This window comes from Plectropomus leopardus, chromosome 11 (genome assembly GCF_008729295.1).
Source record: "Plectropomus leopardus isolate mb chromosome 11, YSFRI_Pleo_2.0, whole genome shotgun sequence".
Classification (NCBI taxonomy): domain Eukaryota; kingdom Metazoa; phylum Chordata; class Actinopteri; order Perciformes; family Serranidae; genus Plectropomus; species Plectropomus leopardus.
Window position 1 is genome coordinate 28,686,171 of NC_056473.1, and position 24,992 is coordinate 28,711,162.

Consider the following 24,992-nt stretch of genomic DNA (forward strand, 5'->3'; position numbering starts at 1 on the left):
GGTCTGTACCTTCAGCTTTTGTCTGTCGTGCTTGTCCTCCATTGTAGCAGGTCAAGGGTATGTGTCTACAGTTGGAGGACAGCCTTCAACGTTTAAACCACTGCAACATTGAGGAAGTCCAGGCTGATGTCATGACAGCACACGAGGCTCTGCACAACGCCAGGGAGTCCCTCAAGGTACATGCCACTCTGATAGATTCAGAAACTTGCTCTGAATTTTACGAGTTTGGGCCAAAGAAATCATAACCAGGCTTTGACAGATTTAAGTGGGACGGTATTGCGTGTTAACTATCTGTTAATGAAAATACGTTTGAATATTAAATAATGCTTTATGCCACTCATGTTTTTGTTGTCTCCCCTGTGCAGCTGCTTCCCTCTCTGTATGACGCAGGCATGAAGTGTGCCTCTGATGGAGACGTGGTGAACTGCATCCTCACTGGCACTGCTACTGCACTGACTGATGAGTTCAACAGGAGCATACAGGTACACAGAGGTGGACACAGTACACAACTCTATTACTTGAGTCAAAGTATTGATACTCCTGCTGAAATATTACTCCAATACAAGTGAAAGTTGCTGAGTAAAATGTTTGCTTGAGTTAAAGTACTGGAGTCATTGCTTTTAAAAATACTTATGTATTCAAAGTAGTAAGAAATCTCAACGCGTTGTTGTACATTTTCATAGTACACTTACAGATCCAAATAACTAAAACAACCCAGTAAATGCACCTTTTTGCTTGAAAAGCTGCAGAATGAAAAGCTTGTTGAATAAGCTACATAGCTATAGAAATGACCATAGAAACACTAATTAACAAAATGACCAATATTGTCATTTCATTTTTTTTTTCATTTAACTGCAGTTGTTGTTTGTCTCTATGTTTCAACTAACTGCTAGTTAAAAAAAAAAAAAAAAACATCCTGTAGATGATGCTTCACATCATGACCTTAACATCCCAGTTACACACCTGTAACTTTATAACTGTTCAACAGCAACTTTGCTAGAGAGAAAAATCTGACTAAAAATTTTATTAATTCACAACTATAAAAAAAACGTTCAGACAATGTTTTATTTTGTGGTAATATCCATCCAATTTTAAAGTCCAAAGTAAACTTCTGTTGCCAGTGCAATTTGTTGTCGATTCATAGACTTTTGCATTTTAGAGGAGGAATTAAAATCATCCGTTCACTCCGAAGCAAATGTAACAAGTAACAATACTGTTCAAAGAAATGTAGTGGAGTCAAAAGTACAATATTTGTCTTTCAAATGTAGTAAAGTACTAAGTTTACAATAAATATAATACTCAAGTAAAGTAAAGATATTCAAAAGCTGTACTTAAGTAAATGTACTTTTGTTCTTGTCCACCACTGCAGGTACAAAAATAAATACACCTTGCATATTACATGTTAGATATACAGTTCTGAGTGAATGACAGCCGCAGTGATGATTTCATGATCCAGTTGAGTAACTCTCTAAAGCAACAGAACAAATCATTTTCAGTGGGTTCGGTCTAGATCCCAGTTCAAGCTTGGTCTTATGAGTTGTCGGTCTCAGTCTGGACTTAACAATGCGTGGCTTTTACCGTGCTCAAGTCCCAGTCTGTGTGTTGCAGGAGTTGGCTGAAGGCCTGATGAGGTGTGCAGAGGCAGTGTGTCCACGGGTCGTCCAGCGGTCGAGTGTGTGTGAGTGTCTGTCAGAGTATGTGTCCAAAAGAGGAAGACAGACACACACTTTCCTGAGAAGCACTCTGGTGGAGAACACTGGGCAGATCATCAGCAACAGACTGAGGTAACAACACGTATGTAGGACAGCGTCATGTTTCAAGAACCTCACTGTTTCATCATTGTAAATACTGCATGATCTGAGTGTTATTACTGATGAAAAGATTGTATTTAAGACAAAAGTGTGCAGAGTGTCTTCAGTAGAAACTCTGCACGTTTGCAGAGGCTTCCATGGTTGAACCAGGAAATATGAAATAATTGTCACCACGTGATGTCAATTGATTCACTAAGTGGAATAATAATTATTTACTTACTTTAATCAGTTTCACAGGTGCTGTCTGTAGGAGGGCATTAAGCCTTTGAAACCTGAATCGACGTTACTTTTCTTGTGCTACTTTTAGACGCCTTTTACAAGTATTTTAAACTTTAAACCCTGAGCACAATGCTTTGATTTCTTTCAAAAACATGGGCATAAGGAAACTCGGCAAGAGTTGTCCTGCAAATTACAAGAAAGTTAGTTTTTAAAAGTAGAATATTATGTATTGATGATTTTGTATTTTTTTTAGAATTATAATTTTTAAGCAGGTCATTAATTTTTTTTACTTTACCATTTTGTTTGGTCTTTTTTGGGGTGGGGGGCTATTTTATGTTCATTGCCAATTTTTGGCTATTTTCTTGTACTTTTTACTAATTTCTGGGTAATTTCCTCTTAAGTTGCTCATTGCCTTCTTCCCATGTTGGTGACAGAAATCAAGTGAATTTGTGCAGGTCTCAAAGGGTTTATTGTTCAGTTAATTGAATTGCTCATTTCATGTGATTGAGGTTCCTCACTGACAATAAACCATAGACATTTAGAGCCAAAAAAAGCTTTCAACTGAACGTGTTTGCCATCCCTTCTGACTGCGGACAAATAGTCAAACTAGGCAGCACTAATCACATCGGAATCAATATTCTGTTACTGCATTGCTTTTTCTGTCTTCAAATATTTTCAGAAACATATTTCAGTGTACTGTTAAGCTGTTATATGAGAAAGAAACATCCAAAAACCCTAGATATGTCCTAAAATCCTAGAAATGTCTTAAAATCCAAGTAATGACCTAAAAATTCTAGAAATGTCCTAAAATCCAATAAACATGTATGGGGCTGCTGGGTCTGGCCCCTGGCCTGCTGTCATTTTGCAGAAGTGGCCCCCAAGCAAAGCAAGTTGAGTGTACCTGATCTTCACTCTGCTGCCGTCAGATGTGTTTATTTCTTCTCTCTTTTCATCCGTCCAGTGAACTGAGACAAACACTGAGTGTCTCTCTGGCTGAAAGCATCTTAGAGCAAGTTCAACAGGATCTGACGATGGCACAGGACAAAATGGTAAATGTTTAATAGGTGTGTGTGTGTGTGTGTGTGTGTCCATACATTATATACTTTTATACTTAATACATAAAACATTTGTTTTTTGCAAAATGTGCTTGTTTGCAGTCTTATACACAGTCAGGTGGAAAGTTTAATATTAGTTTCATTTCTGTTTCATTTTATTTATAGAGCGCTTTTAAAGAAACTCAAAGACACTTTTAAGAAGTAGTAAAAATAATAAAATCAAATAAATTAAAATAAACTCAACATTACAATTCATATGATATTAATTAGATGTTAATGGCAGTTTTAAATAGGTGGGTTTTGATGAGTGATTTGAGCTTCTTCTTAATGTCCCTCTGTATAAGATGGCACACAACAAAATCTTGTTGAATTTTGCACTGTTCAGTTTCACTTGAAAGTACCAGCAGGTATTATTATTATCACTGTTTGTAAATATGTTCAGTGGTTGCGCTCATTATTGATGTTATTCTGTATTGACTTTGTAGGATTGCCTTATAAAAGAAAATTCATGCAATGCTCTGAAACTGAACGTCCCAGAGATTCGAGTAGGTGACGGTGACTTCCCAACTGACGATGTAAGAGACACGCACCCATCTACCTGTCCATTCATTCTGTTAATCACTCATTCATTTCTGTATTGGATTCACATGTTTTATTCTTCCTATTCCTATTCTTCCTTTATCTCTCTCCAACACCAGTACAGTCCAGCATTTTGGAGAAACAGTTTCCACTCGAAGAGTCTGAGGCCTGCTCCTTCAATTAAGAGTAAGATACAACCACTACTACATGATCCATTACTGTGTAAGTCAATGGTTCCCAGCTTGTGGGTCACAGGGTCAGTTGTCCATTCTGACTGGACCCCAAGTGGCTTATGAACATGTCAAGTCTGTAAAAAAAAAAACCACTTTGTTTTTAATTACTGTGAATTTCTGGCACAGAGTTTTTATTTTGAAGTGCCATGTCCTGCAGTTCAGCAGCTATTTTGTAGCTGTGTTCTTGCTATTATTTGGTGCAGTAACATGCTGTGCCTTTGCAGCGTTTTTATTTCACTGATCTTGAAGCCATATTATGCACTTTTTTAGCCAACTAAGATTTAAGTAATTTATCTTTATTCTTGCAATATACATATACATACATATACTATTTAATTTGCATTTTGTGAAATAAAATTGAATATGTGGTAATTTATCTTATGTGTAGACCTTGAACTAATGATTAAAGATAAAAACTGAAACCTGTAGCTTGACCAGTTGGGAACCAGTGGCCTAATTGATGTATAAATGGTCATTTTGTAGGTGAATTATTGCTCTATCAGTAGAGGGGTTGCAATGTTAAAGGTGTCCAGCAGGTGGCGCTAATAGAAAAGTCACTGAGTCCCAAAATTAAAACCAGCCAGCGATCATGAGCTTATTTACATTTAGCTAAATTGCACACTCACATTTAAAAAAAAAAAAAAATTTATTTATGAATATTTTTTTTACCTTATAAGGACACTAAGCATAAAAACAAAAACAATTAAAGAGCAGCATCCAAAGAAAACAAAAAATAAAAATAAAAAACAAATAGTTAAGTCAAAGCAAATTTTCCATATTTAAGGTAGGTTATTACACATGATTCAGACAGTAATTATGAGAGATCTGTCTCATTGGGTAGATAATCATTTTTCTTACAGTTTTTCTCTAAATTCCCTTTGGGGTCGTATGGAGTAGGTCATCTGTTGTAGTAGATGTAAGCCTTTAATAATGTTGACAAAAACAAGCCAGCAGTTTTTCTGAAGTAATGGCCTTTTTTGTTTTAGCACCCTCACAAATAAAATTATTTCCATCAGTTTTTATTCAAACCACCAAACACATTTGATGAATAAAGAAGTCATTGTATACGAGGTGTGCAATACTGTGATAGTTAACATTAGTTAAATTACACTATTTGTGAGATAATAATTAGGATTTAATTAATTGATTTCAAATTGTCAACAAGTAATTGAAATGTGCGACTATAGAAATCCAGTTTGACATCAGAGCTCAGGTATAAATCCTTATATCCCGTCATGTTTTTTTTATCTTGTCGTCTGCACGTGTGAAAGTACCACGCTGAACCATTCTGTGTCAGACAGACACATAGCACTGTTTGGCTAATTGGAGCATGGCCTGTTTACTTTCACACCAGTGACTTTCACCATGGGAGAGATGAGATGGGGAGAAGATGGAGGAGGGGATGATGAGGGAAGAGGAGGAAATGTGGGGGGGATTTGGGGCGCTGCGGCACACAACCCCCCACTCCTTTTGTTTGATTGGCCCGTACCTTTAAAAGAAGTCATAATAAAACAGATTCATACAATTTATTGCCCAACAACGACGCTCGCTGTAATTTGTGTTTCTGTGTACTTGTTTTATAAAAAGAATTAGGTCAATGTTTTCTTAACAAAGAATCTAAATTTAAGCATTTTATTTCTAAAAATGTATTCAGCAATTTGCATTTCAAAAGGCCTCTGACATATTAAGACCAGCGAGGGGCCCTGTAACTGAAAGATCAATAACAATGTCGGTTTAACCCTTTGAAACCTAGGAAAAAATGGCTTTATTTCTTTCAAAAACGTAGGCAATGAGCTAATTATGAAGAAGTGACCCAGAGTTTATCAAGGAAATAGTAAAAAGTACAAGAAAATGACCTGAAAATTAGTACAAAAAATCCCTAAAATAAACACACAAACAAAAGAACAAAAAAATTAATAAATAAGGAGACGACCTGGAAAAAATGCTTAAAAAGTAAGATAATGACCCAATAGCAAGAAATTAGTAAAAATCACAAGAAAATAACCTGAAAAAAAACCCTGAAAAAAAACCCCAACAAAAACAAAGACCAAACAAACAAAAAATGGTCAAGCAAGTGAGTAAATTACCTGCAAAAAAATGTAATAATTTTATGGGGGAAAGAAATGACATTTTTTTAGACACCTGAAAAGCTCTGTTTTTAAAAAAAAACATATTTTCTAAATCTATTAATTTCTTGCAATTTGGGGGACATTTCTTGCCGAGTTGGTCAGTGCCTTTTATATTAGGAAGGCATTAAACCAATTTGCTCGGGACTTTAAATACTTGAATGCAGCATGCAAAAGTGACGTGGATCCAGGTTTCAGAGGGTTAACCCACCATATTCTACCTTGTTTAATGTGACAGGCTGATGAGTGTGTTTCTGTGTGCAGTATGTGTGACTGCAGCATCCATCTGCTGCTCTGGTTCCTCTCTGTTTCCTCTCTGCATGTCTTTGCTCAGCTGATTATTTCTCTCTCGTCTCTCTGCTCTGGCCCTTTTGTACCCCCCTCTTTCCTTGCTTAGTCTCTCCTCGCCTCTCCTCCCCCTCTATCCTAGTCTCTTGACACCCCCTCCTTCTGCTTATATCCCATTTTCTTGTCTCTCCATTCCCCTCATGTCTTCTCTGTGCAGCCCTGCTTGCCCTACATTCACATGCATACATTTGAGCAGAAAGCATGCTTACTGCGTAGGCTGGATTCCCCAAATTTCCCTTCCTCCCTCCCTCTTTTATTACCTCTCCTTGTGCCTCTCCTCTCATCACTCACACTGCTTTACTCTTAGGTCTCCTGGATGCAGACTGGGAGCAGCAGACCAGTGACAGAGGAGCGGAGAGAGAGGGGGGAGGAGGTGCCATAGAGGAGGGACGAGGAGAAGGAAGGTGTGGCCTCCCTCGGTTACCGACAGCAACCCCCTTGTCAGTCAGGTTTTCAAGCTCCTCCCCTCCCCCGTCCCCCTCCCCCCCGGGACTGAGGGGGAGGAGGCGGAGGGAGGGGGAGGTGGCGGCGGTGGATGCTGCAGCAGCAATATCGGGAGCGAGAGGAGCATCGCTCATTCCTCCTCCCAGTCTCCCCCTCCTTTGCTCCCTCTCTGCTCGAGCTCCAGAGGAGGAGGCTGCCGGCCGCGGAGGCTCACCCAGACGACAGGCTCCATTCCCCGGCTGCGGCCCCAGCCCAGGCCCCCTCCCCAGCACTGGATCCCCAGCTTCCCCCATGGAGCCTCTACCCACCCAGGGACAGACTCTAAGGCATTTCACCGCCTCCCGACCGCGGCCGCGACGCACACACACACAGCCCCCCTCTTTCAGGCCTCAGGTAAGAACACACATACCAATAAACCAGTGACCACATACAGTTTGAGTGAGCTTGCAGAAATGACATTTGCTTTTATACAAAATAATACATACAGAATATGCTTTACAGTGAAATGCAGCCGCAGATTGAGGCAGGATGAAAGGATTGATGGATGAAGGATAGAGGGAAGGGTAGATGAAGTAGGAAGCTAATTGTGCGACTATGGAGGGATCCCAGAGGAGAAACGATGAAAATGGAGGAAATTGAAACAACACGATTGGGGGAAAAAAGGGAAAGATGAGGAGGAAAGAGGAGATGGAGAAGTGAAGGGTATACAGCTCATATGATTGGAGTACTTGGATTAATGCAGCAAAATACACACATTACATCTATCTGTCTATCCATCCATCTTTTCTATCTTTTCTATGATGCTGTAGTAATAATGGAAGCCATCTTTATCTTTGCATTCTCCTGCTTCATGTAGTCGTGCTCAGCTTGTGTGTGTGTGTGTATGTGTGTGGGTGCGTGTGCGTGTGTGAGAATAGGCACACACACACATGCATTTTGGGAGTGGTGTTCCCTGGGTTGTTCCCAGTGCTGATTTCTCTCTGTCTCTCTCTCTCTCTCCTGGGAATGCTTTCACTAACTCAATTATTCATGTTTTCACATTAATGGGGGTCTCTTACTCTGTGCTGTCACTGTGTAAATGGAAAACGAGGGCTTCTCTTCATCTGTGGTGACCTTGTGTGTGTGTAAATTGTGTCGTGTGTGAGATTTCTCTTTTTGTAACCAAGGTGTCAACGTAAGGTGGTGTTGTTTTTCACAAACACAGTCACATGTCGTTTTTGGTTCTCTTTAAGACATCATACAGTAGATGATGTAGGCTACAGTCTGGTTTGGATCAGTCATCCCCATCAGTGAGTCAGACTGTTTACATGATGTTGGAAAAAGTCAAATTATTGTGTTAGTCTGACTAAATCTGGACTTCTGAAATATATGTTGTCTGACTGAAATCACACTAGGCTGAACTTCTCAAATTTGGACTAACTCATCTAGATAATGCAGTCAGGGGTCACTTTACTTTTTCATGTATACACCTCAGTTGGACTTGAACTGGCCAAGGTGTTCTGCACATGCTCCATAGCCCCCGAGCTGGGCTTTGACCTGGGTGTCAAACAGCTTAAATTCGTAGAAGAAAGCCGAGAAATATAAACAGCGAAGAAGAAGAGACGTAAACAAAACAAGACAAAGGTATCAGCATAGTGAGGGCTATAGCAAGAACCACACATTTTTGTTTTTACTATTCGACATGCTACCCGTTTGTCTCTTGCTAACTAGTTTGGTACGTGACTTAATGAATCAACTGAAAGAAGGTCCAATAGCAACTAGCTGAAAGGGGGCATATTGCCACCTACCGTGGTGGAGTCGGTGATACTTCAGTCAAAAAAAACTATTTTCCCTCTGTGCTTGTATACTCCAATTAAATGGCCTTATCGAGCAATAACCGTAGTGCAAAAAAACTGTGCATGTTAACGTACCGAGTGAGCGATGAGCGGGTGTGGGCCAGCAGTGGTTAGATTTTATCATGTATTTAGTCATTTGTTGCCCAACAACAAATCAGTCAGAAATACTAGCCATTAATAACTTGGCCAACCTGTATGGTTATTATAAAAGTGATGTAAGTGGCTGAAATGTAATGGAAAATTTGTGCAGCAGTACATTAAAAGACAACTGAAGAGAAGCGCAAATTCATTTAATTAACATGTCTATTTGGCATCGGCTTTAATGGAAAGTAACAGCTAAAGTTTGCCAATTAACCTGCCATCTTGATTTTTTGCTTCCCTTATTCTAAATCAGAGAAGAGCCTTGCATTAGCATGTTAGCACGTTAGCACGCTAGTTTGATTCAAGAGGTGCTATGCTGCTTAGCAGAGGTCCATGCTAAGCAGCATGGACAGCATGGACAGAAAACTTTACGATCGTCACTTTTCTTTATACATCTTTTACTTCAGTCAGTCTCTCTTTCAAACTCGATGCAGAATAATTCAAAATGTGCTCCACCAAATGGTTAAGCAGGGTGTTAAAGGGTTAACTGTTAGATAACGTTAGTCGTGTGATGCTGACAGTCAGCCCTGTCACTGTGTGTGAAGCCTCGCTGCCCGTCACAACTGTCACCAGTGTGAACTCACACTCCCGCAGCATCTACAACCAATACAGCCTGTTGTGTGAAAGTTAAACGTGGTGAATTTGATGAAGTCGGCAGTTCAGTGTTTCGAGATGCCAACCAAACAGAAGTATGGCTGTACTACAGGCCATTCACGTCATGGGTGTTGATATTATGGGAAGTACTCTACTGGTGTCGTTATCACTTTGGGTAGCCTCCTGGTATTGGTATTGATGTCAAATTTTTGAAATGATACCTAGCCTTAGTAACGACCAATTTTCAATTTTTAAAAGCTGGAAAAAAAAATAGTAGGATGTGTCAGTGATTTATGCACATGGGAGTTTTTACCATAAAACATTTTTAAAAAGGCCTTTTCATAGTATTTCACCAAATACATGAAAGTGTCCCGTTCTCTTATGAAAATGGAGGCTGTTTCATTCAGGACAGCGGTTTTGATACACTGCATGCTTAAAAAACTAATTATTTTGAGAAAAATATACAAAGGTGACTCAACATAATGAACTGTAGCTGTTAGTGAGAAGGGATTTTTGTCATGGAAGAAGACTTTTCCTTAGGCTTGTACTGTAGCAGAACCTTTTGTGCTGCTAAAAGCAACCCTTTTTACAAAGGTTCTCTGCAGCATCATGCTCAAATGGTTCTACATAAAACATTTATGTTGCCATCAAGATCACTGTTGCATAGTGACACAATTTCAAAACTACAGTGAGGTTTCGAAATTGTCTTTACATTTTGTAATTTTTCTTTACAAAACGGGGCTTTATGGAATCATTACCATTTTGTTGTATAAAGCAGCCAATCCTGAGCAATAATACAGGTAAAACCAAAAGTTACAGCATTATTTGAGTTTAATGTTTGGTTTGACCATTCTTGGATCCTGTAGATATAAATGGCTCATTCTAAGGTAACGAAAACACAAGGATTCTTATTTTCAGGTGATTATACACTAAAGAAAATATACAAATTATATGATATCAGTAGACCTTTAAAGACAATGTCAATTTAATGTAGAATACTGACAGCAGATAATGTTGATGTTTTGTTTTGTTGGTTTTAAATTGTGATGTTAGGTAACCAAAGTCCAACACTTTCCATGTGTCTCATCTCAAACATCCTCAAAACATACATTAATTACATTTATTAGTAAGGTATGGAGAACAAAACCAAATGTCTGCAAAATATTTTTACAACATGCAGTTCTAACGTCATTAAACATTCAAATTATCCTAAACCCAATTTTAATTTTAGCCATAACTTTGCGTCTGACCGATGTAACGGTCCGATGTCATTTTGACATCATTTTGACGTGTGGTCCCAGCTGGGTGCACTGCACACGTCACACTCTGTCAACCTGAAAAAAATAGGTTTTATCCTATTAATAATATCTTATTTAGTGTTGTTAGCATTAACATGTTAATCACGATGCAATTAAGGCCCGTTATTAACACGTCTAAAATGGCATTAATCACTGATAGACATTCCTATATGTAAGAGGCTGTATTGGGCTAAATTTAAAAATAGAGTGATGACATTTGTATCATATGAAACAAGAAGACATGAGTAATTCAATGGTGCCAACCATGTCATGCTACCTTCTCAGGAAAAGGGCTAAATAACACAGGTTAAATTTTGGCAGTGGAAATATGGCCATTCCACAGGGGTCCCTTGATCTCTGACCTCTAGATATCTGAATGAAAATTAGTTTTATGGGTACCCACAAGTCTCCCCTTTACAGACATACCCACTTTATGATAGTCCTATGCAGTTTTTTTCTGTCATTCGATTCCTAACAAAAACGATCTGGTAAGAATTACCTTGTCAATATGCACTTCATAACTGCTTTGTGATGCATAATGATGGGACTGAAATTATGTGATTAAAAAAAGGGATTAATCGAAATTAGCTATTGAAATTATGCGATTAATCATGACTTAAAAATGTAATCGTTTGACAGCTAATCTTATTTCATTCAGGCAATACTTGTCATTTGCTAATCCATCAGTGATAAATATATACACCAATCACATAACAGATTCTTTGGATAAATATGATTTCTTTATTAGTATTTCAAAAGAATTAGCAGGCAAGTTAGCAGGACTTAGAATGAGTAAAGAGGCGGGCAGGTAACAGATGGCTTAAACACGAGGCAACATAGACGGATCTGGCAAATGCTTTAGGAAACCTTCCCACTGTACTGTATGTTAAGGATCTATAAGCACGTGAGCAGGAGCCGTGAGGAAGGCCCCTAATCATAAGGGAAGTCAGGTGATTAAGCAGTGAGGGCATTTAGCGGACAGATGTGGTAGAGCCAGGTGTGCAAAATGACATAAACCACGCAAAATAGGACAGAGGATGTCTAAAATAGACGAGGAGGTGGCAGGAAACAGTGGCAGGATGTTGTCTTCATGTGCAAATCATCAGACGCATATTTTTATCAGTGTGATCCAAGTAACTCATGAAAAATAAGGTCAGTAGGTGATGGATTTTCATAACAACGTCTTCAAATGTAAAACCTATTCTTCTACTGTTTCCTGCAACACTGATGTCTCCAGCCCATCTGCTGCCCACCAAAGCTTTACCTGCTCCAGTGTGCCCATTCAGGCCTGTGGTGTTCGCTCTGTGCTGCTGCCCCGGCTTGTCTGTCTGTGCACCCATGGGAGGAATTGTGTTTGCTTCCCTGCTGTTCAGTCAGCGTGCCTGCTGGGTAAGCAGAGAGCAGCTTAATGCAGACGCCAACGTAACTGCATCAACATTTTGTTGATATGGTAAAAACTGTAAAAACCTCAGGGCACGTATGTCGACGGACATATTTTAAACTGAACAAACCAGGTTATGACCGACTGTGTGCAGGAGCTTCATTTATCAGCCTGTTGTAAGTAGGGCTGTCCATATCCACAACAGGGGTGTGTGGGTGTGCAGATTGGTCTGTAGAGAAAGCTCTGTTGCCCCTTGGTAACAAGTGTATGTGCTTGTGTTTTTGTGTGTGTGTGTGTGTGTGTGTGTGTGAGAGAGAGAGAGAGAGAGAGAGAGAGAGAGGGAGAGTCTGTATGCCAATAATTGTGTGGCAAAGCGTCATGTTGGCATGTGGCACACAGAGACAGGTGGCTGTAAAGGAGGTGGCAGAGAATGAAAGAGAGGCACATTATTTCCACTGGGTGATAGAAAGTGATGGAAAGAGCTTAAAGATGAAGACAAATACTGCATTCAAGAGCAGGAAAATATCCCATTGTTATGGCTTTGGAGCTTTTTATGTATTTTTCCAAGCATTCCTTCTGGCACCTAATTTATAATTGAGTTTTAGCCCTTTGAATTTCTTACTAATAAAACGGCAATGAAAAAAAATCTGTTCATTTTTATGTCATTGCAGCTATAATAACAAAAATCAGTGTTTTTTAATAGAAATGTTTAAGATGGATATTCATAGTAATGGTAAAAGAAGAAAGAATGAGTCAAAGCTACAAATCATTTACTGTAAAAATGCTTGTAATATATTATTATACCAACTTATATCAATTTGTGACCAGGGAATTAGTATTATTACCAGTACTAATATTATTTTCACGTATGTATTCTAGATATTTTCCATTATAGTACTTTGAAAACATCTTAAAAATGGTAAAAACCCACTGATATTATTTCTTTCATCAAATATATGATGACATTACATTAAATATATGATATGAACAACATTGATTGTTCATCTTTTTTATTTTAAAAAATTGTGAATTTATTATCTTAGCATTAACAACAATGAATGATCAGAAGATTTTGTTTTGATTTATTAGCTTAGCTTCACTACCTTAACTATTTTTGGAATAAAGTTCCATAAATCTGTTCAGTAACCTCTGAGTCTATAACATGTTGAATAAATATGTTTACTTTTAAAAACCCACCACACAGAGCCCTCATGTGTGGTGTGATTTTTATTGTTAGATACTCCATTTCCTGCACATTATTACAGTCAACAGTTTCGTCCACTCATCTGCTGGTTATCCTTCCACTTGACTCTTCTTCCTGTTGTACCATCACTAAATGTAACTGTCTTACCTTTGTCCGTCCCTACTCTTGGATCTTTCCAACATGTTCTCGTCCCAAATTGTCACGTGTTGCCACTTTGCAGTTCGTAACATGTTGTTACTTGCTGTGGACTGCCGCGTCTACATGTTACACTTTAGGTATCCTTCTGTGTCTGTTCTTCCTGGAAGGTGCTACCGTAATGTCAATAAATGCAAATGGCACGATGACCAGGCACGTGGTTTTAAACACAAGAACATAGCGACTGACGCCAGAACGTCAATAAACACACATTCTGGGAAGCGAACACGGGAGTCCCACATAAAGTCCGGGGTTTGTTGGACCCATCTATAACAGGCACCCTTGCACTCCTTATATTGTGTTGTTAATGGCAGCGTTAAAACCTGATGCTGTCCTGCTGCATTTCATGCGGATGCGACAGGTGCCGTCTGGCCATCCCACAGCATATAATAACACCCTGAAAAATCCTCTGCTTTTGGTATCGCGATCCTGTGCCAAAAGTTTAGGTTTCGATTGAGTTTATTTAAAAAGCGACAGTGCAAATTAATAAATACATAAGGTATAAAAATGCCAGAATTAGCCAGGAGGCTAATGCTGTCAATGCAGCAGTAATTTACAAATTTGGAAAGGCCCTTCTGCTAGTTGTACTCTTATCTACATGCCTCATGTGCATGTACCCACCTATAACAGAACATTAAATGCAAAGTAATTAAATGCTGTGACCTGGAGGAACGTCTTTATGATAAAGTTTAAGTGGCCTGTTACTCTGTATTGCTACACACATGAGGGGTTAACAGAAGGGTATTTATCCACAAAATTGCAACTCCAGAAGGCTAATATAAGTGAGTTTCTGCAGACTGGGTTTGACCCAGTTAGAATATTGCTTACACATGACAACTGTCCCGAGCTGGAGCTACTTATTTCTTGAGCAGCCTGAGCAGGTCCATTTTAAAACTCAACGTTTTTCTTTCATTCACACATGCTATGATGACAAAAAATGCAAATCAGCTGAAATGTATAAGGTGATGAATTATGTTTAAGCGCAGTAAAAATATACAGTGTGATGAATTACATTAAATACCTTTGATTTAAGATATAAGGAGTGATTTGTCTAGTTCTTGACTTTTTAACAGCACTCAGTCAGTATGTTTACCTGAACAGTAAAGTCGAGCTACAGCTATAGCTCGCTAAGGGCATTTAATTGGACTGCCGTCCTTGTCCCAGTATACAAGCACCAGGGAAGTATGTCCGATTCTGCCATGGAGGGTGAGAATATGCCACTTTTTTCCTTCTGTAAACCTGTTTCATCACATACCAAACAAGTAAGCAAGCAGCAAATGGTTTGCATGTTGAATGATGAAAACTGCTTCTGGTCTGTGCAAAAATGCGTGGTACTTGCTTTTGCCCTCGCCATGTTAATACCTTCATCTTGTCTTTTTTCTTCTGTTCTTCTTCTTTTATCTGTTTTTTTTTTTATTTAAATACAGAATATGTAATGTAAGCTAATGAACCTTTTTTATGATGACACACAGATGCAATGTAAGGTTTGCATAATGTAAGTTATATTGTTGTGGTTTTTTTGCTACAGGAGCCTGTTTCAAAGGTAGAGAATGAGGCCAGTGAGGGGATGGGGAGAGTGGATGAAGGAGTAGAAGAGTTCTTCACCAAGAAAATTATTCCTGACTATGCACTGTGAGTTGAACACACACACACACACACACACAAACTATTTTTTCTCTTAGCTAAATATTAATGCAAAAATGCAGTATACTGGGAATGAAATCCTTGATATTTACTAATTGATATCAGCATGTAATTTTAACATAGCACTCCTTCTTCGACTCACCTGTGTCAAATAGTCATTGACAGTGGCAGCCAGTCAGTTAGCAGAACTAATTTTGCTGCTGATTTTTGAAATGGTAAATCATGGCAGCTTGGACCTAAATGCTGTTTTGTTTTACTGAAGCAATCCACTAAACAGGTGGTTTCCAAAGTGTTTTCCGCGGCACCCTATGTGTTTTGGGGACGTACCAAGGCTGCAACATCAGTGCTAATTTGTGATTTTAGTAGCATTTTACCACATTATGAAAATATGCCACATTAACTACATCCTATGTTACATTTTCAAACGTATCGAAACAAAATAGAGAAGCAAACGTACCAAATCACAATATTTAAAACTGTTTAATAAGCAGTTATTCTGCAGCTAATGACAACAAACAACCATTTTACGTTTGGCGGTTGTCATGGTAACAAAACACACTTTGCAGCTCAAGATTTGTCAGGAGCTCAGTGATGGAAAGATTTGACGGTGATTCTTGGCACTGTAAAATAATGACCGTCCCCTGTAAGTGGTGAGTGAGCAGAGAGCTTCTGCTGCTGTAATTCTATATTTTGCATCAAGAGGGCAAAGGCCAAATCTCCCCCGAAAAACTGCTGATAACTGCTGAAATTTGAGTGTATTGTTGTTATACTGCACGTGTTTGTGATTTCCACCCTGTAGCTGTTTGTGTAGAATGCATGGTGAATGTTCCTGTAGCGTCCATTCAGTGCAACACCACATTAACACATCCTTGTCTGAAGTCTGTTGTGGACCTGCCTGAGCTCACTAAACACAGAAACATTGAGATGTTTTTGTTTTCTCAGACAGATTAGGAATGAACTTCCATTTTGTAATCACTTAATGAGCCAGCCTGACACTGTTTGGGAGTGTGTTCATTGCTCCAATCACTGTGAATCCATCCACCTGATTTCATTTTCAGTCAACAGCAGTGGCTCAAATTAGTTAGCTTTCCGTGTGACATGTCAGTTCAAAGGTTCCCTTACAAGCTTTTTCTGAGGCTTCATCAGTGAATGTAACCTGTTTAATCATTACCACATAGTACATTTACTTAAGTACTGTACCTAAGTATAGTTTTTGAGTGTCTGTACTTAATTAAAAAAAAAAAAACGAATTACTTTGACTCCAATACAAGACAAATATTGTACTTTTGACTGCACTACATTTCTAGAAGGCTCTCATTATTTATTACATTTATTTTGAAGTCATCAGATGATTTTATATTTCTTTTCTGTGCAAAAGTGCATAAACTGTTAACTGGTTTGTTTGTCGAGGTGGTGTTCTCGTTAGCAGTATGAACAGAACCATGTCCGCTGACTGCCCTGCTGTTGGCATCCATTTGAACGTTTTCATTTTCACCCTTTGTTGACACCAGCCATGTAGCAAAAGTAGCACATCAACAGCTGCTGTCCACTCAAGCTGTTCATGATGAACAGCTGGAGTGGACAGCAGCACCAAATTTTGGAGTTAATAACCTAATACATTATCCTGTAGTTGCACCTGTACAAGTGCATAAGTGGGTAAAAAGATTTGAGGCCTGAAAAATCCTCCCTGACCAGTGTAGGCAGCAAGTTAAATGCTGCGTCTGTGTTCTTAATGGGTAGATTTATACACTAAAGTCTTTTTCCCAAATTTGGGAATGTTTCATATTGGCAAATTGTCATGGGGTAACCAAAGTAATGAGAGGTCAGTGGCTGGAACTGGCTGTATATTAATCCAGCCAGTTCTCATACTGAACTCGTAAAATGCCGCCACTTTGACAGTGTTTTTGTATAAAATCGCTACGGCAAAAGCCACCTTTCCAGTCTTAACTATCCATGCCATTATGTGCACTTGTTGATGTCCTGGCGTTGATTGCCATGCGCTCTTGTTGCCTAAACATAAGCGCATGCAACGTCGTCCCACCATGTGCTTGTATTGACATCATGGTTGCAGCATCCTGAAATAGCAGACGCAGAAGGATGCCAAGAGTGTAATATGTAGACAAGGAAGTCCACTACAATTTGGTAATATGTGACGACTTTGGATGAGAGCGTGTTGGAATATCCAACTAATGTCTTGGTAATCCGGCCAGTAGTCACCAGTATCATCATGCTAGGCCTCGCACAAAGTAGTTCTCACACTGTGAGATGTTTTTGCTCTGTGTGCTGTCTGCATGACCCTTCTCGTAGTGTACCTGAACTGAGCATGTGTCTTGAGTCCTGTAGCAGTAGTTGTAGTACTGAGTGTCTCTTCTTGTCTGTTGCTCTTTCTGCTGTCTCCCTGCTGCAGAAAAGGCCGGTGGGAGGAATCAATCCCTGCCCAAGCCACTCCCTCAGAGTCAAGCTCCACCCCCTCAGCTTCAACCCTCTTTTCCTCTTCGTCTGACAATATCACCTCCTCTACCACCACCACTGTCACCTCCCCCTCTGTCCCATCTACTGACACATCCCTTACATCCACTGATGTTCCCCCCCTCTCTTCATCCTCCACCTCCCCCACCCCCTCTCCCGTCACCACCACCACACTTCCCACCAAAAACATCAAGAAAAAGTTTGGCGACTTCTTTGCCTTCAAGAGGGCACGAGCCAACCGAGCCGCCAAGGCAGGAGGGGGAGAGGGAGGAGGAGGAGAGGGGGTGAAGGTCAAAAGGACCTCCATTGCCGACCTCATTCGACCCCTCCGCGAGGCCAAAGAAAGGGAGAGAGAGAGGGAGAGAGAGAAGGGGAGAGGGGCAAGGTCAGTGGAGGATGCTAACGTTTCTAATGATGCCGCCACCACAGAAGGAACCGTTGCCACCGATGCAGGCGATGCGAGGGAAACGATGGCGCCTGCCAAGACATTAACCACGATGACGCCTTCCAGTGACACCACTCCCTCTTACCCCACCGTCGCCACCAGCCCTGACCTCACCACTGCCACGCTTTCCAACCTGGAAGAGGAGGCAGTTCCTGTCTTGCCAGGTCGCACCCCCAGTCCCGTGGTCACCTCCCCTCTCACAGAGCAGGAGAGGAGCGCAGCGCACATGAAGGAGATGAAGTTGGGAGGGACGCCGTACGGAGAGAGGAGACTGAATGTGACCAAGAGGTCACTGAGAGAGGGCAAGAGCCAGAGTCTTATTCTGCTGACGGGATTAGAGCCTGAGGACAAGGAGGACTCGCACAGTAAGGTCAGTCGGACACACACACAGTCAGACCATCTTAAAGGAGTATGGGCAACTCCAACACATCAGACTGCTAGTACTGTTATTTCTTCACTACTGCTGAGAACCAGGCCTCAAAGGTCCAGTGTGTAGGATTTAGTGGCATAGAGTGGTGAGGTTGCAAATTGCAACCAACTTAAACTTCATGTGAACTACAGTGGTCTAATGCCAAAACAATTTTCAATTTTATTCATAAAGCCCACTATCACACATCACAATTTGCCCCAGAGGGCTTTACAGACAAACTTGATGTTGTTCCCAAGTTTATTAGGTCCATTTTGCACAGTGTAGCTGCACTAAACTTATAAGACTGCTAAAATCTCACAGTCTGTAGGAGGCTTCAGGCTCCTTTCACATTATGTTGTGCATTGTAATGGTGTGTATCCAAATGCAGGTCATTTCTGTGAATAACAAAAAGATGTCAAAATCTTATCCTTATCATCCCCCTTTCACTTGGTAAACATCTGTGTGCATCACAGCCAACATCTGACAACAAGTGGGACAGGCAGGCTGGTTACTCTGGAGAGTCTAACTCACCTGTATGGTGTTTTAATGCAGACAACAAAACAGTTTGATTTTAGATTCTTTTCGCTGTTGTTGGAGAACTGAACCAGTATGAAATAGTGATTGCAGCTCATGTCATACTTGTAACCAGAGAGTTATGCCTGGCTTTGCTGTGGTGCTGATTAAATCATTATATTATCATCATGATGTCTGACAGATTCAACGTAAATACAATAAATGCTCTCATCAGTGTCAGTAAATGAGCTGTAATTATATCATTATGAGTTGAGTGTGCGATTTCCACCACAACCACTTTCTCTGAGAACATATATTCAGGTTACTGACAGCTGCTCTGTTGTGTTTTTGGCTGTATCGACATTTAAATGAGGGCTCACATAGAAAGTTTGAGACTGCTGCCACACAGCTGCTGTTCCTCAGTGGGCAGGTTAACATCACTGTGTTATAAAAGCTTGTTTTTCCCAGCACACACTTAAAGATCAAGCTGGCTTATTAAGTTTCATCCATTTTTAGAGAACAAAAAAGCGTCTTTATTGGGTGAGAAAAACACAGGCCCACTGCTGATAGATATTCAAAACAGGGAAAAGAAAGAAGTACATATTAAATGGAACTGGCTTAATGAGGACACGTTCTCATCCCAAGTTTTCACAAACTGCTGCTTTGCAGTGGACTTCCGGGTCTTCATATTATACTCTAGATATCCGTCTGTGTCTGCTGTTGATGTTCCAGGACGCTGCTACCGTGACGTCAACACAAGAACATTGTGGGATTATGCGACACATGGTTATGTTTAGGCAACAAAAGTACATGGCAACCATGCTCGGACAGATGTTTAGGATTAAGTGACAGTACAGATGGTTAGGTTCAGGGGAAGGAGGCACATGGTAAAGTGTAGAAAAAACCCATCACATTCAGACAGGAAGCGAACATGAGAGTCCCGCATGAAAGTCTGGGGTTTGCTGGATCCATCCACCACTTCTCCTGCCCGCCTGCCCTATAGGCCCCCTCATGCTCCTTGTATTACATTGTTACTGGCAGCATTTCAACCTAATGCTGTCCTGCCGCAACAGGCTTCATCCGGCCATGCTCTCAAGTGACACCGCCTGTGCGCGTATCAAGCGGACGTGGCAGGTGCTGTCCAACCGACCCACAGCGTATTGCAACACCATGACCACTTAGTGGTGTTTCATGCAATTGCAAATTTACACCAAAAGCACCGTCAAAGTGGCGGTATTTTATGAGTTCGGAATGAGAACGGGCCAGCAGGTTGTTATTATTGTAAGAGCTGTTATCAAGGTCCCTGAACCAGATAGTAGACTCCGCCACCACAGCTGGATGTGTGGTTGAACAGGTGAATGAGAGGCAAAAACCTTTAAGGGATTTACCCATTAAGATAGCATTTATATACAGTAGAAAAGCATTATATAAACATCCATTACCATCAGGGCGCTCAGTAGCTCACCTGGTTGAGCGGGCGCCCCATGTATAAAGGCAAATGTCCTCGCCACAGCGGCCGCAGGTTCATTTCCAAACTGTGACCCTTTGCTGCATGTCATTCGCTCTCTCTCGCACTAATGCTAACAGCTGTTCCACATTTCATACTTTCCTGAATTGTGGGACGCTAACTCAATGTCCATGTGTCAATTTCCAGAAACATGCGTCAGAGAGCTCCTCTAGTTTTGAACAGAGGCTCCAGGTGATGCTGCACAGAATGGGCGTGGCCAAATCTCCACCTGCCGACACCAAGACGAGCCAGGTAGGATGGATGAGTGTGTGTCTGTGTGTGTGCGAGTTTAAACAAGTTTAGATCATGTAGGCCATTAGATGACACACCTGTCGTTCCTTCATGTGTATCTTTTGTAGCACTTTAACCCGATGTGATGAACGGTAACGCAGCATAAAATACTTGTTTAATGTAAACTTCAGCTGCAACTGTGAGAAGTATACAGATGAACGATGTAGAGTTGCAGTGTAATAATGGATATTGTATCAATAATACATGTCAACAACATGAGTCTTAATAACCTTTTTTTTTTAAATGAAGGAACAGTACAAAACAGTAAATATAAAAAGGGTCAGTGCAATAAGCTCAGGCTTCAGCGTACAAGTTGTTGGTCAGTATACACTTGCTTTGGTTCGTCACTACTTGTTAATGGTCATTTATTATTTTTCTCAGCAAAATAAAAAAGTATATATATAAGTATATATATTCCAGCTTCAGCTTTGACTGGTAACTGCTGTAGTGTGCACACAGTTGTCCTGTGTAATGAGGGATTAGAAGCTTCATTTGAGGCGCACTCAGATTTCAGTTTTACCTTTAATAAAGTGGTTTAGATTATCTGAGTAAACTAAGGGTTTGTTTCCAACCTGTGGGATCATCTGACTGCATGTGTTATCTGACCATCGAGCTTTGTTGTTGTGATGTCACTGTGTTCTCAGCAGATAGCTCTGTGAACATAATGGTGTCATAACTGACAGAGAGGATGAACAAACAACCAATATAACACCCAAGTTGTAACAAACAGGAAATTCTTTAATCTATCCTGTGGTAAATGCATGTGTATTATTACAATACAGCCAGTGTGCACAGAGTTAAAAAAAAAACCTACAAATGCCATAATTTCCCTGTATTTTATATATTTGTGGTGTGTTCTTTACACAATAACAATAAGATCAGAGATTACAAAGTGCAGCAACAAGTTGTTTATGAAATGGTACTTTACTATTGTCCAATGTGTCTGTTGTAGAACAAAGACGATGAGCTGAGAAAGGCCAACTCTGAAGGTAAGTCTGAGTTTTTGTACATGAAAGTAATTTTAGGTTTTAAGCAGATCATTTGATTCAGTGTATTTTTCCAAATCTGAACTTTCCATTTGTTTATATATATATATAAAATTTACAATAATGCATTATACTAACAAGATTTTTTTTAAAAAAGGCAGCATGTTCGAGTAGACAAAACAGAGACAGCCTAACAGATATACAAATATACCAGCCTCTTAATGTATTTCTGTATATCTGTTGGGCTGTTTTTGTTTTGTCTACTTGCACATAGTGTCTTTCTTATCTTGTTTATATTGTTTTATTCTATATAGTTTCCTCTATTTTACTACTACTGCTTTATTTATGTGATTTCTTTAGCACCTAGTCAGAGAGAAATGGCATTGCGTTCAGCTGTATCGTTCAGCTGACTTGACTTGAAATTGAAAATTATTTCTGACCATGTCTTATTGTGAAATGACAACACTTTTCTCAGAGCTGCACCTTCAGTTAAGCTCCTGCTGATTTGATAACAGCAGCAGACCATTTACAGCCTTGAGACTTAATTAAAACTGCTTCAGCTGAGCGCAGTGCTCATGTTGTATTCATTACATGTAGACTTTGAATTAAAACTGACCCTTTGCTGAGCTACTGTCTACGTCTCTCAGGTGCTATCCTGGACAAGCCTGCACCACCTCCCACATACATGAAGCCCAGAACCATGTCCACGTCATCAGGTATCACTGTTATCTACTCCATATCTGGATAAAAATAATCACAATAAATACTCCATAAATACTCCCATGTTAAGGGCCAAAACAACAATGAGCATACTATTAAGTAGTGTGTATCGCAGCTTGATATATTTTTTCCTCTGTGCTATGGAGCTCCATTGTTATTGAAAACACTAAAAACTGTTGAACTGGGTGACATGTTCCTTCAGCACGGTCTTATTCCCAGGACGTCATGCCTTTCAGCGTGTGATATCGACACCAAAGGAAACTTTAGCATGTTTTTGAGGTGTACCAGGCTTTGAAATAACTGCATTGTAAATCAATCAGCAGCAATACTGAGAGACGCTGATTTAGTATAAAGAGCGAGACAGAACTCGTAGGTCGCTAGGTCAAACAAAACCAGGATCTCTGGTTGGTTTTTTTGTTACTATTAACACGTGCACTGTAGTTTATTTTCACATGAGCAGCTGTTTAAGGAAATTACAGACCCCTTTTTAAAACAGAAACTATATATTTATGAGGCATTTTAAAATTTTCAGTAGGAATCTGTGGGCTTATGGAGCTGAGAGGGGCAGACAGGAAGTCAGAGGGATTTCGGAGATGAACTAAAACATCGTTGGTTTTAGTCTTTTTTAATGGGATTTGCAGAAAAAAAAAAAAAAAAAAAAAAAAAAAAAAAAAAAAAAAAAAAATCTAGGATATAAATATATATAGAATCCATTAAAAAGTTATTGGCAGTAATTCATCCTTATCAACATGTCTCTGTAAAAACGATATGACAGAAGAAAGGACATGTATTAAAAAGACAAAGTTTTAATATTATGCTCATACAGTGTTGTAATAAACAATATGTAAACCTATGGTATTGTAATTTTAGTATACTTAGGTGCCAGAGTGCATAAAACAGCATTAAAATCCTAGAAACATGTATGGGGCTGCTGCGACTGGCCCCTAACCTCTTTTCATTTTGCAAAAAAGTGTCCCCCAAGCAAAGTAAGTTGCGTATCCTTGTCCTAGAGTGACACCAACATGTCCCCTGGCCTGAGCTGTGTGGTGGTGTCTCTCGGTCTTTGACAACACAGGAGGGTCTCTGCTGCAGTGCTTCATCTGTCTGAGCATCCGTCCAACCTGGAGTCCCAGACTGGACCAACCTGCATCATTCACAGAGTGTCCACTTGATATTCACTGTCTCTCACACCCTCTGTCTCCAGCAGACCCCAGGCATCCTATGAGAGCGCTGGACCCCATCCGACCGGAGCCTCCCCTCTTTCCGAAACCCGCCCTCCCCGAGCGCCCCATTGGCCCTCTGCCACCCAAACCTGCCATCGCAGCCAAGCCTCCCATCCCCACCCCGGCCTCTCCTGCAGGAGGAGGGGCTCGGCCGTCCTCTGCTCCTCCGTCCAGCAGCTCAGCGGAGAGAGTCCAGCTCCGAGCACATACTCAAGACAGCAGGCCAGGGGAGACTTCAGCACAGGTAATACCGCTCTCTGTCACAACAGTCACAAATAAGGCTTCACGCCCTGCAGCAAAGCTGTGTATTTATTCTATTGTGAACCTGTTCCAAACCCAATTATTTTTTCTAAACAGAAAAAAACATATTATAATTTGGATTTTTTTCTCTAAATGCACTCGTAAATCATTTGCAACAAATAAGGTTACTTTATTGTTATTTATATTATTTTAGTTTTTGTCCATACCAGTGGAAGAAGAATCTTAACGCAGAAATCTCCTAAAAGTGAAAATGACAATAAATGGTCTTAAAAGGCTTTTTGTCGAATTATTTATTTTTCATTAATAATAAACTTGTGTCAATGAATGAAGTGATGCTTCAAAACACCTGACATTTCACAAACAGAAGTGCTTGCCATCCAATCACAGAAAAAAATTAATTCTTACAGAAATCTCCAAATGTGTCGAAGTTTTTAAACCATACCACAGCATGAGTTTTTCTGTGGTGTTCCTTAAAGTGTTTATGTCTTACTGTGGCATTATAAAAGGATTTTTTTAAACCATTTTTATCAATTCTCAATTGGTTAAAAAATGGTTAGAATATGCACCAATTCTTTGCAATAACTGGTGGCAATGGTCTTCATACACTTCCATCATAATGCTCTAAGCCCTTATACAATCTTTACATTTTGAACAGGCACCTAAAAAAGACAAAAATGGGTCTGTGGTAGGGAGGGGAGTGAAACAGGTTAAAACATACAGTTAAAAAGGACAAAAGTTAAAAATATAAAAAAACATGATTTGCTTGTGCTGTGAACGTTAAATTGGGTACAGGACTAATATAGACCACAGGGTGGCAGTAATGTTTAATCCAGATTTGCTGGTGTCACAGAGAAGTGTCCTGCAGTCCAGGAGGGAACTAACATAAATACTTTGACAACAGAGCAAACTGGCTTTATTCCTCTCAAAAACAAGAAGGCAATAAGGATTTTAACAAGAAAAGGCAAAAACAGGAAAAAAAAGAAAAGGAAAAAACAAAATCAAAGAAGAAAATGACCTTTAAAAATTGCAAAAAAAATGTTTTTCTGTAACATAATTTTAAA

At 39.9% G+C, this 24,992-nt stretch overlaps 1 protein-coding gene across 1 annotated transcript in view; it reads left to right on the forward strand.

Annotated features, from left to right (window-relative positions):
- Positions 1-24,992, forward strand: part of carmil2 (capping protein regulator and myosin 1 linker 2) — a 49,971-nt gene that overhangs the window by 18,075 nt on the left and 6,904 nt on the right. Inside the window, exons 24-36 of the mRNA XM_042496116.1 lie at positions 48-176; positions 366-482; positions 1,609-1,784; positions 2,992-3,079; positions 3,571-3,660; positions 3,784-3,850; positions 6,679-7,208; positions 14,992-15,095; positions 17,515-18,391; positions 20,598-20,702; positions 21,694-21,730; positions 22,375-22,443; positions 23,652-23,914. Of these exons, the coding sequence (XP_042352050.1) occupies positions 48-176; positions 366-482; positions 1,609-1,784; positions 2,992-3,079; positions 3,571-3,660; positions 3,784-3,850; positions 6,679-7,208; positions 14,992-15,095; positions 17,515-18,391; positions 20,598-20,702; positions 21,694-21,730; positions 22,375-22,443; positions 23,652-23,914 (2,652 nt within the window). The remainder of the gene's footprint in view (positions 1-47; positions 177-365; positions 483-1,608; positions 1,785-2,991; positions 3,080-3,570; positions 3,661-3,783; positions 3,851-6,678; positions 7,209-14,991; positions 15,096-17,514; positions 18,392-20,597; positions 20,703-21,693; positions 21,731-22,374; positions 22,444-23,651; positions 23,915-24,992) is intronic.